Source organism: Electrona antarctica (genome assembly GCF_951216825.1).
Source record: "Electrona antarctica genome assembly, chromosome: 1".
NCBI lineage: Eukaryota > Metazoa > Chordata > Actinopteri > Myctophiformes > Myctophidae > Electrona > Electrona antarctica.
The window spans coordinates 36,188,476-36,205,779 of NC_136806.1; the positions used below are offsets into that span (position 1 = coordinate 36,188,476).

General features: G+C 41.5%; 1 protein-coding gene across 1 annotated transcript; it reads left to right on the top strand.

Annotated features, from left to right (window-relative positions):
* Nucleotides 1–13,473: 13,473 nt before the first annotated feature.
* LOC306920155 (mitoferrin-2-like) lies at nt 13,474–14,586 on the top strand (the record flags this gene model as incomplete). Its single annotated transcript, XM_079496803.1, has 1 exon — nt 13,474–14,586. The coding sequence occupies one exon, from the start codon at nt 13,474–13,476 to the stop codon at nt 14,584–14,586; it is 1,113 nt and encodes a 370-aa protein (XP_079352929.1).
* Between the last annotated feature and the right edge of the window lie 2,718 nt (nt 14,587–17,304).

A 17,304-nucleotide genomic window follows, 5' to 3' on the forward strand; every position in this document is an offset into this window, starting at 1 on the left:
TGGTAATTTAAACAAAATTACTGATTTGCTGTCACATATGACGTCAATTCTCCGTTCAATGTCAATGGTATTTTATGTTTATGTTAGAGAAAAATCTACACTATATTGATGGATTGATTGAAGTATTTATTAACAGTTTGCAGAATGGGTTCAATTCACATGAAAGCACAAAGGCTGTTACTGTGGACAACCAACTGATAAAGCATTACACTTGTTTACAACAAGGTCCACCATTTTCAATTCATCAGAAATATAGCTGAATATAATAGGGGCCTGCGCCCCTCGAAAAAGAGAATATGTGTACAATATATAAAAATAGAGGGGGATGACCAAAATAAAACTACTAGTATTTATATTGGCCTGGTATGTCCACATATGAGGAATTGGACTTTGTGTTCTCACATGGAAGATAAGAAGTGGAAAGTATAAATTATGATTAAAGAGAGAAAAATAAAAGTATAGCAGTTACAATAAGTGAGTATTGGTCACAGCAGGTGATACTTGTCAGTGTGAACAGTAATAGTTGAGTGAAGTCATATCACTTTATACTTCCAAGTGATTTAATAATACTACTATCTGTACCAAGTAGACCTACTGCACATGTAAACAGAGCTACTACCTTTAAACACTGCATCTTAAATATGTCTTAAATAGTCTTGAGAAGAAATGCTGCCATTTTCCCAAAGTAACTGCAAACAAATGCTGCCATTTGTTTAAAAAACAGCTTTATACCCTTTATAACATGTGTGTAACGATGCAATGTGACATGGCTGTTTTTCAAAATCCAACTGTATATACTTTCCCCATATCCAACCGTTTTCATTGTATTTTGACACTTGCTTTGGCAATGTAAACGTATGTTTTCTCATGCCAATGAAGCTCCTTTAAATTTAATTGATTTGATTTAACTCACCAGCCCTGAAGAGTCTAGTCTATCAAGGTTGAAATCTAAATGATGATGGCTGCTGCCTCATTGTGAACAATAACACATTCAAATGCATAGATTAAACCATGTTAATGGCCACTGGTTATCATAGATCAGCTCATGATCACATTATGGAAGGACGCCATTTTACCCCAATATAATCCTGTCACGGTCAAATACTAATACTATACTATACGATGGCTCAAAGTGACATTGATGAAAAATAAAACTGACTTTACGCAGTGTGAGCTTGTAGATTGGCTATTTTCAAATGGCCGTAATGTATATAGGGCTGAAGTGGTTAATGTGCTTTGTAATAATAATCAAAACATACAAAGAGTAACTAAAGCATGCTGCTTTGTTGTTGGTAAGTTCTTTAAACCCCCAAACACAACAACGATGGCTGTTGTTTGACTCTGAGCTCTGTATTGAGACCCAGGTAAAAGGGGTCGTACAGTCCAGACACGTTTCCTTTGAGAATCATTTCTCTAGAACAGGGGTGTCAAACTGGTGACCTCTCCCTGACGGCTTTGTCTCTGCACTATAAGACTTGTTTACATCAGGGTCCTCCATTTTGAATTTGTCACAACATTAAAGACATACAACCAGGCGGTTGTATGTCAACCCATCTGGAAAGATACATTTACCAGGATCACGTACAACTCTACTAAAGACAGAGTGTTTTGTAGCCTTTGCTCTAAAGCTGTGGAGCTGGGTGCTCCACTACCATCGACATCAGCACGCGAACAAGATACATTGAAGGGTTTTCGCGAAACAATGTAATGTGTTCCGTTGTGAACTGAAAGCGCACTGTGTTCAATAGCAAACTGTAAATAAAGTACCAAACGGTATTAAGAACCTCCCGCCCCTGACTGGCGCCCCTCAACAATCAACACCTACACTATACCTACAGCAGTAGGTAATCATGTGCAAAGCTAGGGGGTAGAATTCTTGTTCACACATGGGTACATGGAAGTGTGAAAAGACCCATTTAACAAAAGAATATCACTTACTGCACCTTTAATGACAATGACACAAACATTGCGTAACACAAACATTGAAGACGAAGGTGAGGACACAAATTCTGATTGGCCGGAATGCGATGATGTATGATGTATGATGATAAGAGTGCCCTTCAATTCACACGGGTGTTATTTTTGAGTGGTGCAAACCATTGAGTGGTGCAAACCACTCTAATAACCAGCTTTGTCTGTATCTATGTTTCTATGTGTGTACCTGTACGTGGGGCCCAAAAGAATGAGCATGGTTACTATGGTCACTGACATTACGTCAGACCACAGCTGATCAGGCTATATAAGACCTTGCACCACTCAGTTCACACGGGGTGTGATTTTTCTTTTACCGGTTGGGTTCCTAATGGTCTATCCAACAAGTCTTCTATGCCTCTATTACTTACTTACTTATTTATGCCTATCGCTCCTTTTCATGGAGCATAAGCCGTTGAATACAGTTCGCCAGAGTCCTGCCTCTATGGCACTGATTTAAGTGTGCCAAGTAACATAATTGCAAGTCTAAGCTCACAACATTCACAATCTGTGAATGTGCACGTGCATTGAATGGGTGGAGCTCTCCATGCAGCTCGATGCATGACAGCCTGTGGAAATAATTCAAAACTTCAACCTAATGAGAAAGCTGCATGTTGCTCATGAGGGAACTAACTACACCACCGTAATATAGTGATATCTGCTCCAATTAGTCAAAGATCTTATGAGTGAAAACTATTTGTATTGCTCAGATTTGCATTTTATTAACCCTAGAACAGTTTTGTTACACCATCACTATAAAAACGGGTATATTTACCCAATGTAAAATATTCCATAAAAAAATATTTTCATCAAAATATATTGAAGTACAGCAATACATGGCAACTTGAGGTACTCTTCTTTAATATTTCATCATGACTTTTCACTAAACTAAAAAATATATATCTGGGGGGGCCCTATCATAGGGGGGCAAAATCTGTGAAAATTTGGGAACTTCTCTTTTGGTCCACCCATTCCTAAGACATGTGAGAATGGTCCAGTGAAGAAATAAAATAAATGAAAATCACTAAACACTGATGAAATTCACCCGAACACCTGCCTCTAGAAAATAAATCACACCTGTGTGAAGTGAGGGGCGCTAATATATTAAAGTCTAATCTTACGCCACTTTGGGATGGCCACTGATTGAGGACAGACTTCATATTTCCCTGCTGTCTTTTGTCAAAGGTATTATTACATCTAAAGTTCCGGCTGTCCTGTATTGCAGGCTGAAGTTCAGCTCTGATGAACACACCTACAATACCAGACATTCAGCACAAGGTCTTTTTACGTTTCCCATCTCAAAAACGAATGCAATGCAACACACAGTAATATATAGAGCAATGCAAGAGCTGCATAGTCTTCCATCACAAATCAGACAGGCAACAAGTAAATCCGATTTTAAAAATAAGTTAAAGAAATATCTCATGTCACTTGCTTTTTGAGAATGGTCATTGAGCACTGATTCAAATCTTTCATACTGTAACGGTAGGCTACTCAAACTGAAATTGTATATATATGCAATGTTATTAATCACTTGTTTTATATTTAGTTGTATTTTATTTTTTTAACTGTTTTTCTTACAGTCTTGTAAAATTTATTTCATATGACTGTATTGATTGTAATGTATTTCATGTGTGGACCCCAGGAAGAGTAGCTGCTACTAAGGTAGTAGCTAATGGGGATCCAAATAAACAAATAAACAAGTTCAGTCCACATATAAATAAATACATTGTTGTCACCGTCATTCATAGCAGTCTGTGCATTCAGGCATGCACAGAGAGAAATTAACTATAGCTTTTGAGGTGCGCAAGCAGTGTTTTCTGTGCCACATGTGGAGGAGGCGGACTTATGTCACTGGAGAAGGAAAAAAATGTACACGTGATGCGGAAATCCGCCGCGAGGAGACACCATCGAGCCTGCACCTGATGTACACTCGCTCTATGCGGTCTCGGAGAGCCCACTCGGCTCCTCCACTCGGCTCCACTCGCCTCCTTGATGGAGCACATTAACAATTGGAACGTTAACCATTTCCGGGTCAAGCTGGAATGACCCCGAGTGATCGAGTGGGAGTGAGCGAGTGGCCGAGATTTATAGGGTATTGGAATTTGGCTATATGGGAAACCCGGCCATTGTAATTGTATTACAATTTAATATGCATTTCTCTGGTTGCTCTGTAATGAATATCCTTTTCTTCAGAGTGACTAACTAAACATTATACTCTTCCCTGTGTGACAAGCATGCTCTAAACTGGACTCATATTACAGATATATCATCACATATTAATGATCCATTAATATTCCCAAATGGGTGAAAATACCCTCAGTCACTCACAGCAGTGGTTCACAGCAGGTTGCTTCAATTAAGCACTCAGAGCACAGCATCAATTTAACACGCACCAAACAGCTGTTCCTAACAAAGCTCAAATTAATTTTCTAATCCATAACAGCCCTATTTTCTTAGTTTGTGACATCTCAACTCAAGCCCTAAGCTTCTTCAAAACTGAAGCTGCATATTTTGACTGGTTATATGAAAAGTGGATGTGACTGTTTGCTGATATGCTTTAACACTCGTCTCAACCACTCAAACATATACTGTATACTTCACAACGATGTGATGCATTATGAGGTTGTAGATCAGCTATTTGAGCTTTTTTATGTTTTGAAAATGTTGAAAATGTTTGAAAAACCTTTCACTGCAATATGTTTGTGTCTACTGCTAGGAATTCCATAACAAGAGAAGACTTTTTTTTTTCCCTTGATCTTTTTCCCGCCAAGGTTGTCTTGAGAGCAAGATGATGAATCAATTATTTGTGCCCACGCTAGTATACGGCATATACTGGAAGTTGTGGAGTCATGGGCCCTCATTTATCAATCGAGTGTAAAATCTGGCCCAAATTCGAGTGTAGGATTCGTAGTACACCCACGTCGGGTCGGCATTTACAAAGTGATCGCAGACAGCTGTTTCTTCCTTAATTTCGTTCGGACGTTTATAAATGTGACGGCTGAAATCTATCTGGCACGCCCTATGAAATCAAGCCTCGCCCTCGTTTTTGCGACATGAACAACTGCAGTACGACCTTGGAAACCATAGTTACATGACGAAAAAAGTCAATAAAAAAGTCACCCCCACTCTCATACACACACAGACGCACGCACGCACACGCAACTTGCAAGTCCAACTGGTTTGTTGTCGCCTATCTTAAATAAATAAAGAACGAACACCTGTATGAATTAAATAAAGCTGTAGCTGTAAAGTACCCTGTCTGTTTCTCCTCTCGCCTCGCTTGCCTTGCTGCCCCCCACACACACACACACACACACACACACGCACATACGGGCCGTGGCCCAGTCAGTTTAGAGCTGGCCCAACTGAGCCTTGTGCATGCAACTTTCTGGTTAGTAAACCACAGCATGCAAGCCGCCTTTGTTTTAAAATGGTTCCCCAAACCGTTCACAGTTCACACTTCTCTATCGGCCGTGGATGCGCCCCCCCCCCCCCCCCCATGCTAATTTGCCCAGTCAATCATTTGATCCGCGCTACGCGCCTGCCGTGTGTTGTTAGTTGTAGCCTATATTAAATTATTAAAGTATTTATTCATTTAATATAGCCTACAACAATATATTACTGAACGAAAATCTGAACCTGCATGTGAACAATGAATTAAATAACAAATAGGCGCACACACACGCTGCTGTTTTCCTCCTCTCCTGTCCTGTCTGTCTCTATCACTGTGGTCCGTTCATGACACCGCGACCATGCACGTTCATGACAATCTATTTAGATTACCTCGCTAGTCGCAGTAGTCAACTGACAATTATATAAATGTGCAGCCTAAACCAGCCTCATGTGGCACACTGGCACTGGTGGGCTGGCAGCCTGGCTGGGTGGTTTAGCCTATACCTAACTCCGATGCGGTCAGCGGTCCCCAATTTTGCGCTGGCACGCCGGCACGGCACATTTTGGCATTCGAGCGACGCGTCGGGTTTATTAAACGAGGAGGAGATTGCACATAGGCTACTGTAACTCCAGAAAGACATCGGCCTGCTGTAGATTCGGCTACAGTAGGCTACCCATGTTGGGACTCTCCGCAGCTGCAGCGCTGCACTATAGCCTACTCTCCAACGTCCCGTCATGGAAATATCCTCAGCCCAAATCCTCGCATGTATGCGCTCATCATGCAAAACACTGTTTATGGCTTACGCATCTAACTTGCAACATTGTTTTTAAATGCGCGATTTTAATTGCTTGCTTGTAAAGTTGGAAATCTCCTACTAATTTCATATGACACAAAGACACATCGTTGATGTATTCCTTAACTTTTTTTTCTTTTTTACATTTAGCCCATATACATACAGTTTTATATAAACATTTTAGGAGTGAATACATATGTTTCGATGCCTGTGACAGCCTCTCAGCTGGTCAAACAATGCTGCTCCGCTGTTCTACGACAGAAAAACAGGTGAGGACAAAGCGTACGACAGCTCCCGACCAGACGTGGTTTTTGTCTTGGCTCAAGTTCAAAATCAAACGTTGGCGCAAATGGTAAATGCCGAAAATTGCGGTAATTTCGGCGTACACCCATATTTTGGCGTACGCACGGTTGATAAATGAGGGCCATGCACTCTTGCTACCAGCTTTCAATCATTTATTGCAGTGATTATGTTGTCAGCTACAGGCTGTTTGAGAGTGAAACAACCCAGGAGGAAGATGACCTACAGTGTAGGTCCCAGTACACAATATAACTTGGTGTCGACTAGAGGAAATCTGCAGTGTAAGTGAGAGCAGTCAATATCAGCCCTCCTGCAGGCATCCAATCTCCTTCCAAGCTGCTGTCTGCATTCCCAGTGCCAGTCTGTTCTGCTTTTCTCATTAGGTTCCCCACTCACATGCATCCAACCTATTAATTAGCTCGAACTAGTGCTGGTTGTCTAGGCTAGGACCCGCTGCAGTGGTGTCCGATCCGAACTTAAACCGGGATGTTTAACGGCGCTAATTGGAATGGTAGTCTTGGTAAAGCTATGCAGGGTATCTGGGTTGTAAAGCCAGACACCTTGGTTCGTATGTGTTGACATGTTCTTGATCTTGGATCTTGTGTCTTGAGTGTTGTGTCTTGAGTCTTGTCCTACAGTATATGCTTGTTAGATAAATGATGTCTTATCTGTTTACAAACAAATGCCCAGTGGTCAATGTGCCATATCATCCTGAACTTTGGCCCAGACCGTGTTCCATATAGGTCATTCATATTTGGTCATCTTGCCCATTTTATCATTTTACTCTTAACCTACTGCCTGTTTACTCCGGGTTGCTCATCTAATCAATTAAATGTCATGTCATCCATGTTTATGTTTCATCTGTCCCATTTAATATCTTGTTCGTCTCTTCTTAGTCATTAAGTTATGATACTGTAGCCCTATTTTGTTTTTAATTCAGCATACAGCTGGTCCGATATCAGTCTAGTTTGACCTTGGCCCAGTAACTTAGTGCAGGGAGGGAAAGCTTATCAGCAGGTTGCCTGGCAACGCCGGCTTATGCACTCTCCCGGCTCCAATGGCCATCAATGACTGAACCAAGGAAGATGAATTCTACGTCGCTACGCCATCCTCATCATCAATGCATTGGACTAATGAGAGACCACCAACCCTGGTCTTGTCATCTGACATTGCGGACATGAATCATCTCCAGCCAATGAACTTAATATCAATACTGGGAAGAAGGGGATTCAGCACTCGGACATTTGGACTATTTACTCTAAATTATATCGATGTAATTGTACTAGCTGAATTCCATTACATGTCTCTGTAAATTGACTTTATACCTATACTAAAAATTAATGTTAAAACCTTAAACTTTCCTCTCAGAAATTCATTTCGTCTGCCTCCAAATCATTTTTTAAGGTACCGTGGCTGTCATTCAAGATTTAAAGGGCACTTCACTCATTTTTGAGTGGTGTAAACCACTCCTACAACTGGCTTTTGTGTGCAGAAAAAAGTGAGCATGGTTGCTATGTTCAAAATAATTTCTGACGTAATTAAATCACACCCGGGTGAACTGGATGACCGTAGCAACCGTGGTCATTTTCTCTGCACAAAAAAAGCCAGTTGTGAAATCACATCCGGGTGTGATTTAATTACGTCAGATCAGAGCTGATCAGGCTATATAATACCTTATTACGTCAGACCACAGCTGATCATGCTATATAAAACCTTACACCACTCAGTTCACACGGGTGTGATTTTTAAGGTAAAGACAGCACGGCATTTGGGTCTCCCTGCTGGGTTATTGAAGGTATTTATAGATACAGTCCTTTCTAATTAACATTACAAAATAGGTGGGTCATTCTCACGAAACATTGGTTTTCAAGATTTCATCGTGCAAATTTTCAAAACACTTTTATTAAGGAATTTATTTTTTAAGCATTATTAACAAGGTCTTAAGTATTTGGGAATATTAATTTAAAAATATTTAATGACAATTTAACACCTTTTTTAGCATATTTTCCAAAACGTGTCCATAGAAAATATCATTACCGCAACAGTCTGAAAACGGCAAGAGCATTAGGAAAGATAATCATTTTGAAAAAATGTTTTATGGATTATTAACAGTAATGCACATGTTACTTAAACTGTGAAATAATATACATTTGTAAATTATCATTTTTAGAATTTAGAAATTAGAATTTGATTGATTTGTCTTATTACCGCAACACCTTTCATAATTTACAACCCAATATTTTAGATATTTCATTGAAACCTGATTTGTTTTCAAAATGATATGGCAATCCTGAAAGAACATAATATATAGATTCTACACATGTATTTATAAACAAAGTTATATGTTTCCATGTATTAAAATAACGTTAAATAAACACCTGTTGCGGTAATGATGTGTATGTTTCGGAAATTAGGTTGATGATTTCGGTAATGATAATAAGTATACTAAGTCTGAGATATGGTTAAAACATTATAAAATGTGAATTCTGATTTCTTAATATATTCATTATGAATAATAATAACATGCTAACAATAATTTAAACTGCTCACAGAGAGCATGCACACCATTTACAGTAATAGGGCGATAGAAAATAACACGCCACCGTGTCCATTAAGTTCAATGGAGAATTGGCGCTCTGTTATTATTATTATTAGATTATTATTATTGAAAGATTATAATTATTATTATATTGGGGTTGAAAATAGAAGGTGTGCCAGCACTCGCTTGCAAAGGGCAGCAGCCACGGCCATGACAGAGGCAAAGCAGCGGGTGTGGGGCAGTTTGGAGAATCGATGGAGAAGGACTTTCGGGCTAACCTGACTCCGCCAGATTGAAGAAAAGCTTGCTTCACACTGGTTACACAAACTACTTCCATCTGGAATCGCTGTAGCCCATTCCCTGAAGAAGGCGGGCTCTTTTTTTCAAGCTACTTGGCAGGTCATTGGCAGATCCCGCCCGTAGCTGCTGCTGATTGGTCAGAACTGTGGCCAGTTCGGTTCATCGCTACTGCATCAGCGATTCCAGATGGAAGCTGTGTTGTGAACTTGTGAATCAATACCGCCCCCATCTGACACCTCAGGAGGGGAAAGCGGTGAAACATCTAAGCTGTGTACAGCAAGGATTGGCCGACTTTCGTATAAGGAAGTCGTCGAGCGGTGGAAGGAACACTTTGAGGAATTCCTGAACCCAGTGAGATCAGACCCACCTTCCCAGACAGGAGCAGGGCCTGAGTATTGGGAAGTATGGGGTACCGGCGTCAAGCTCCATGGAGGAAGTGACTGAGGTAGTTAAGCAACTCCACAGTGGCAAAGACCCAGGGGTTGATTAGATCGTCCCAGAAATGCTGAAGGCTCTAGTTGTTGAGGGCTGTCTTGGTTGAGACTTCTTTTCAACATTGCGTGGAAGTCTGGGACAGTACCGAAGGAGTGGCAGACTGGAATAGTAGTGCCACTCTTAAAGAGAGGGTGTATGCCAATTCTAAGCATCACACTGCTCACTCTTCCTGGGAAAGTTTACACCACAAAGATATTATGCGTAGGGCATCGTGGAGTCGTGGAGGAGAGGTTATACGGTTCGGGGAGCTAAGGGTTGCTTCACTGCTTTTTGCAGATAATGTGGTCCTGATGGTACCATCGGTCCTAGACCTTCAGCTCTCACTGGACCGGTTTGCGGTCGAGTGTGCGGTCACTGGGGAGAGGATCAGCATCTCCAAATCTGAGGCCATGGTTCTCAGCAGGAAACTGATGTATTGAGCACTTCGGGTAGGGATCGAGAATTTGCCCCAGGTGAAGGAGTTTAAGATCTCAGGGTCTTAGGGAGACAGGGAAATGGGGATCTTGTATCTGATGTCAGACAAGAGCTCACTCATCAAAAGAGACCGAGAGAGAGCGCCTAAAAACGAATAATGCAAAAAACACGGATTGGGGGAAAAACCTGTGATTGGCAGAGAATGAGTTTTAACAGTAATTATAATAACTAATATTATTATACTGTATTATACAAACTAGAGCGGTGCCCGTTGGGCACTGGCCTACTTGGAACGATGCAAGTTGGAAATGCATGCCACACCCAGATATTCTGTCTGTGTCCCTTTTATGCCCATATATGGAGTTCTTTGTCAGGCATGCCCAAATATGGAGTCTATGCAGATGTCAGAATGATGTCAGAACAGGCCAGCTCCATATATGGAGATATAGAGGTGATCAGGTCTATGGCCCGGGCAGAGACCTTTTGTGGCGGTTCTGGACAACCGTGGATCCGACCGTCTCGACACGGGCACTGCAATCCCTGTGGGGGTGTGGAACAGGTGTGTCGAATTTGAAGTCAGTGGGGCGAACGGTTCTCGATTAACGTGGATTACGTACGTACGCAGAGCGGTGCCCGTTGGGCAATTATAATAATTAATTACATTTTTATAGCGCTTTTCCAAATGCTCAAAGCGCTTTGGTTCATTCATTCATACATTGGGAGGTGAAGTGGCGAACAGTCGACGCCAGCGTCCTCACTTCCCTCATTCACACACCAATGGTGGCAAGCTTACACCGACCAACTCATTGGAGGCAATGTACATAGGGTTCAGTGTCTTGCCCAAAGACACTTCGACACCTACTTGGAACGATGCGAGTTGGAAATGTCTGCCCCGCCCAGATATTATGTCCGTGCCCCTTTTATGCCCATATATGGAGTTATTCAGGTATGCCCAAATATGCAGACGTCAGAATGATGTCAGAACAGGCAAGCTCCATATATGGATACTGGGCAGGGGCCCTGTCCAGAGCCCGGGCAGAGGCCTTTTTAGGTCGGTTCTGGACAACCGTGGGTCCAACTGACTCGACACCGGGCACTGCACCCCCTGTGGTGGTGTGGAATGCGTGTGTCAAATTTGAAGTCGGTGGGGCGAACGGTTCTCGAGTTACATGGATTTCAGACGTACACACGTACACACAGAGACTTGGCGTATTTCTAGTTGGATACAAATACACTATGAGCCTTGAAAAAGTCAGTGAGTGTCCAACAATGAAGTATAATGTTACTTGACATGTCATAAAATTATGCCATATTATAAATAGATTACAGTGCATTATAGTTATGTTTATAATGTATTATAGGCATGGGCTTCATAGAAAGCGTTTCTCTCTGAATTTTGACAGCCTAGTCTTTGCTCTAAAGCAGGAAATAAAGAAAATATCTAGTTAATGAATAATATTTAAATTAATAGTTGATTTAAATATAAACATGATTTATTTAAAAATATAGCCTGACATTATTAAAATCTCATTACCGAAACAGACGTTCTCTCTACCGCAACTACTTAAAAGTGTAGCGGTGTATGAGAATGGGTGTTGCGGAGGATGAGAAACATTAGCATGTTTTGCTAACAACAGAGAAGCCATGATGGCTGAGGCAATTTTTACTCCATGTACAGAACTAGACATTAATGAAGTATATTGTCACCCAAAAAAATCTTTCGAACTATTTTCTAAATGTGGAAAACTGCCTGTATCGGTAATGATAACCAAAAACAGACTTTTTTAACAGAGATTTTAACTTCACACTGGATGCATGTAAAGAGATCTGCTAAACTGGTAGCCATCTTGAATGTACTGTCAGATGTGATGAGTCATTCAAAATCTAACTTTATTTACAATTCTGTGTGTATTTAAACAGTCCTTCAAAAATGTAGCGGAGGAGAACTGTGACCATGGCCGACACCTTTTTACCCAATAAATATTTAATTGAAATGTGTTTTTATCTAATGAATACATTTTATATTTTTACTAAACATAATTAATAATGTGAATTCAGTTTGAGTAAAATCCATATATCTTATTCAATCTAAAATACAGTCTAAGTGCCACTAAAATGAATGTCGCCGCATTGCGGTAATGAGAATTTCAGCTAAAAATGCATAAAAAAACAATAATGAATTTTCAGATCTAAATAAACCCCTGTACAAGAAAGAGAAAACTATCATCTTTAAAATGATAATTTCATTTTATTATGAAATTGTGACTTTGATATTGAAATGTTCACTGCCATGCTATTTCATTGGTTTTGTGAGAATGACCCGCGTATCCTTTATTTTTATCTATTAATGCTGTATCCTGAATCCTGTGTCTTGCTTGAGTGCTGTAGATTCTGAGGATTTGGGATCGTTGGAGATACCGCGTGCGTTGCTTGGTATCTGAGGTTTAGAGGCTGGGATCTGCCTTTTATGATGCGTGCAAGTCTAGTGTCACGATGATGTCACTACTGTGTATATCCATCTTTGGGGTTTCTACATTAATCTGATGTCAGCGCTGGATATCAACGTTGTCTCCATATATGGGACTATAGGTTATCCCCATATATGGAGTAAAAGCCTTCGCAACACAACCTATGTGTGGAGAACTGTACCAAATCTCATCATGTCCATAGTGGCTCAAAGTCAAGGGTGCTCTCTTTCCATGAGGCAGCTGTTATAATACTGTATGTCTTTCCTTGTCTTATGACCACGTAAGTAGTTCTACAGGTAACCATGACAGCTGTCATGTTTACATCATAAACCATCTCAGAAAACAGTGTCTCACTGGTCCACCATCTTTTCTTTTTTCCTTTATTTTTTGCAGCATTAAAACCAGAAAATGCTCTAGCAATGATTTACCGGTATTTCTTCTAAATTATAAATTGTGAATAGCTGTGACTATAATATCTATCTATCTATCTATATATAGCGCTACATTATCACAGCGAATGTCAAGGTAATAATAATTAATTAATGTGTGTCACAGTCATCTCCGTAACTTTGACTTGCACATCATGTACAAGCCATGCATAGCATGCTCCATAAAAAGCTCTCTCTCTCTCTCCCTCTCTCTCTCTCTGAGCAATGTATGACATCATGGACCCCATATTTGGCAATGGCTGAGTCATCGTGACATCAATGGGATGACAAAAGCATCCTCCCCAGACAGTATATAAGAAATTGCAGTCTCAACGTAATCAACATACATTACGCACCTCTTTGTCTCCATGGTGTCTTTTACGGGTGAGGAGACCCCCGCCAGCACTTTGGACAGCACAACGATACCCAGCGTTGTTGTGCCAAACATTCGATGGCTCGGTGGCCGGCTCCTGGACACACTACAGAGCAGCGAGCACTCTGTGGTGGGGTCTAATGAAATAGACTATGAGGGGCTTCCGGAAGGGGTGCCCACCAGCACCCACATGTTGGCAGGATCCGTGGCTGGCGTCATGGAACACTGCCTCATGTACCCCATGGACTGTGTGAAGACACGCATGCAGAGCCTGAAGCCTGAGCCTGCAGCACGCTATCACAACGTGATGGAAGCTCTGCGGAAGATCGTGCGCACCGAAGGGGTGTTAAGACCTGTGAGGGGCTTGAACGTAATGGTGGCCGGGGCGGGGCCGGCCCATGCCATGTACTTTGCATGCTACGAGAAGATCAAATTATCCTTGAACAACAACAACACAGCCCCAGGAGCCAACAGCCACTTCACTAATGTCGTAGCGGGGTGCACGGCCACATTGCTGCACGATGCTGTCATGAACCCTGCAGACGTGGTGAAACAGCGCATGCAGATGTACAAGTCTCCGTACCGCGGCGCGCTGCACTGCGTCCGCACCGTGCTGAAGCGTGAGGGTCCGGCCGCCTTCTACCGCAGCTACACCACCCAGCTCACTATGAACATGCCGTTCCAGGCGCTTCACTTCATGACCTACGAGTACCTGCAGGAGCTTCTCAATCCCCGCAGGCAATACAACCCAACCTGCCATTTTGTGTCCGGGGCGTTAGCCGGTGCCCTGGCCGCCTCCGTCACAATGCCCCTGGACGTGTGCAAGACCCTGCTCAACACCCAGGAATCCCTGGTTGGTGTTCACGTGATCCAGGCGGCGGCTGCAGGAGGAGTTGGAGTCGTGGAGGCAGACATTGCCTCCTCCCGTTACATCTCGGGCCTGGGCGAGGCCTTTCGGGAGGTTTACAGGATGGGCGGAGTGCCGGCCTTCTTTAAGGGTGTCCAGGCCAGGGTCATATACCAAATTCCCTCCACGGCCATTTGCTGGTCCGTCTACGAGTTCTTCAAGTACGCCATCTCTGAGCGGCGGAAGCAAGGAGGTGCTTAGTTTCAACTTCAATTGGGAAGAAGTCCAGGGGGAAAAAAATGCGTGTCATTTGCATGACATTGTTTTAGTGCACTCTATGTGGCTGCTCAGAGTTACAAAAGGTTGCCTCTTTCTGATATGTAAACCTTTCCCCCAAAGATTCAGTATGTCACCAGAGAACTGGAGAGAATATTTGTTTCCATTAGGACAGACTGAAAATAACTTAAATTTGGCATTTAACCACTTAAACCCCAGCATCCCTATTCTGGGGGGAACATTCAGCAAAAATAGGCGATCTACAAGCTCACAACGCATCACAATCATTGGTGTACTGTAGGCTGAAAAAGAACACATCAAGTACAGTTTAACACATTGCAATACGTTGTGTGCTTGTAGATCGGCTATATCTGTCAGAGATTTGGTCTAGACACAAAAAAGCAGTCCAAGTGCAGAGACAACTCATGTTCAGTTCTCTAAGTCTACCAGCCTGTATTATGTCGCCTATGAGCTGTTTGAACTTGTAAGATGCGTATTGGTGAGATGAGAAAACGATGTAGATGCGGAAGGAGTTCCATTCTACCAATCAGTATCGTCTCTGTCGAGGGGGGGAACCTCATATGTCCAAAACTGTTACTTTTTAGGATTCAAATTCGAAAACAGCAGAAGTCGCAGATCGCCAAGATCTGCTCCTTTTGATACTTTTGTAATGATGCTGTAAAGTACAAAGGGAGTCTACCAACACGCCTCAAGCCTGGAGCGGCTGGTCCGGTGCATCACAGGAACAAGGACACTTACGTAATGCACAGACATTTTAAGCTTTTTATTAGGTGCTATAGTATACAAATACAACTAACGTTTCGACTGATGAGGACCGCATAGGTCGAACAGTTAGTCGTTTTTGTATATTAGCACCTAATAAAAGGCTTAAAATGTTGATGCTATAAAGTGTTACAATATGGAGATAGATGGTTTCTGCCCAACAGCAACGATATGATAATATATGTGGCTTGGCTGGCAGACAGAGGTGCAGCACCACATGTGTCCTCTGCTCTGCACAATCACACTGACACGAACTGAATCACTATATAGGGCAAGTAGTTGGTGGGTCTTTTGTGGTGCCACTCAAAAATAGGCCCTTGATTTTTCCCAAAGAGATTTCCCCCCCCCAAAAGAAATATATCAATTATTTTAAGCCTATAGAATCAAACCATCCCGGAACCTGGTGAACCTGGTGAAAATGACGTAATGACTACTGAGCTAGCTATATCAGATATACCCTGACGTCATTTGCTGGGACGGTGCATACGCATCAAGAGTAACCACAGTATACCGCTAATCAATTTACAAATTACATATACATATGAACATTACCTCTAATCTTCCCGACACTAAAACATCGTCATTACGTCACCATCAAAAACCAATTACATTCTGGCATTGGGTCCTTTAATCCACATCTTTATTACGTCATCATTGAGAGCTAGTGATCATTGAGAGCTACCTATACCAGTTATACCCTGACGTCATTTGCTGGGACGGTGCATACGCATCAAGAGTAACCACAGTATACCGCTAATCAACTTACAAATGACATATACATATACATAGGAACATCACCTCTAATCTTCCCGACACTAAAACATATCGTCATTACGTCACCATCAAAAACCAATTACATTCTGGCATTGGGTCCTTTAATCCACATCTATATTACGTCATCATTGAGAGCTAGTGATCATTGAGAGCTACCTATACCAGTTATACCCTGACGTCATTTGCTGGGACGGTGCATACGCATCAAGAGTAACCACAGTATACCGCTAATCAACTTACAAATTACATATACATAGGAACATCACCTCTAATCTTCCCGACACTAAAACATATCGTCATTACGTCACCATCAAAAACCAAAATTAAATTAAAGACATTTCTCGAAAACTTGATAAAGTATCTACCCTCTTCGACTTCTTCTATTATGATACTAGGAGATTTAAATGATGACCTGTATAGTGAGAAAGATGGAAGTATAAAGACCTTCATGTCCAGATTAGGCTTTAAACAATTAATCATAAATCCAACTACAGATTACGGAAGTATTTTAGATCATGTATATTTTAACAAATGTGAAAATATTATTACAGAAATTGAAATTAGAGACACCTATTACTCTGACCATGATTTAGTATTAATATCACTACAGTCCAAGATTAAGTAAATTTAATTATTAATTAATTATACTGTATACGTGATAACATATTTTATTTCAGTTTATATATACTATATATACTAAGTACATGTACTTGAGTAAATGTACTTAGTTACTTAACCTACTTTCTACCATCGTATGAGAGTATAATCCAAGCTTCAAACTCAGACTGGCAGTTAGCCATACTGTATACCCCGTGGATGCTGACCTTGGTTAGAAGGTGAGATAATTGTAGCTACATTGACAGTTTAGAGCTGGATCCTGAGCTTCTGATCAATGCACTGCTATTTGTAGCCAGTCAGCCAATAAAGAGAACAGAGGGAGCTGCTTCTGCTGGACTGACAATACTTGAACCACCCTCATTGATTCTCTTCAACTTTAATGATTCCAAGGCAAGACATTGAGTGGATCAGGATGTTTTGAACCCTCTCAGTGGACCTGGAACAGGTGGTCTAAATTGTCAGAGTAAACGGCAAGTTGTCACTAATGTGACGATCGAGTCACTACATTATCCAGTTGAACGAGACCAC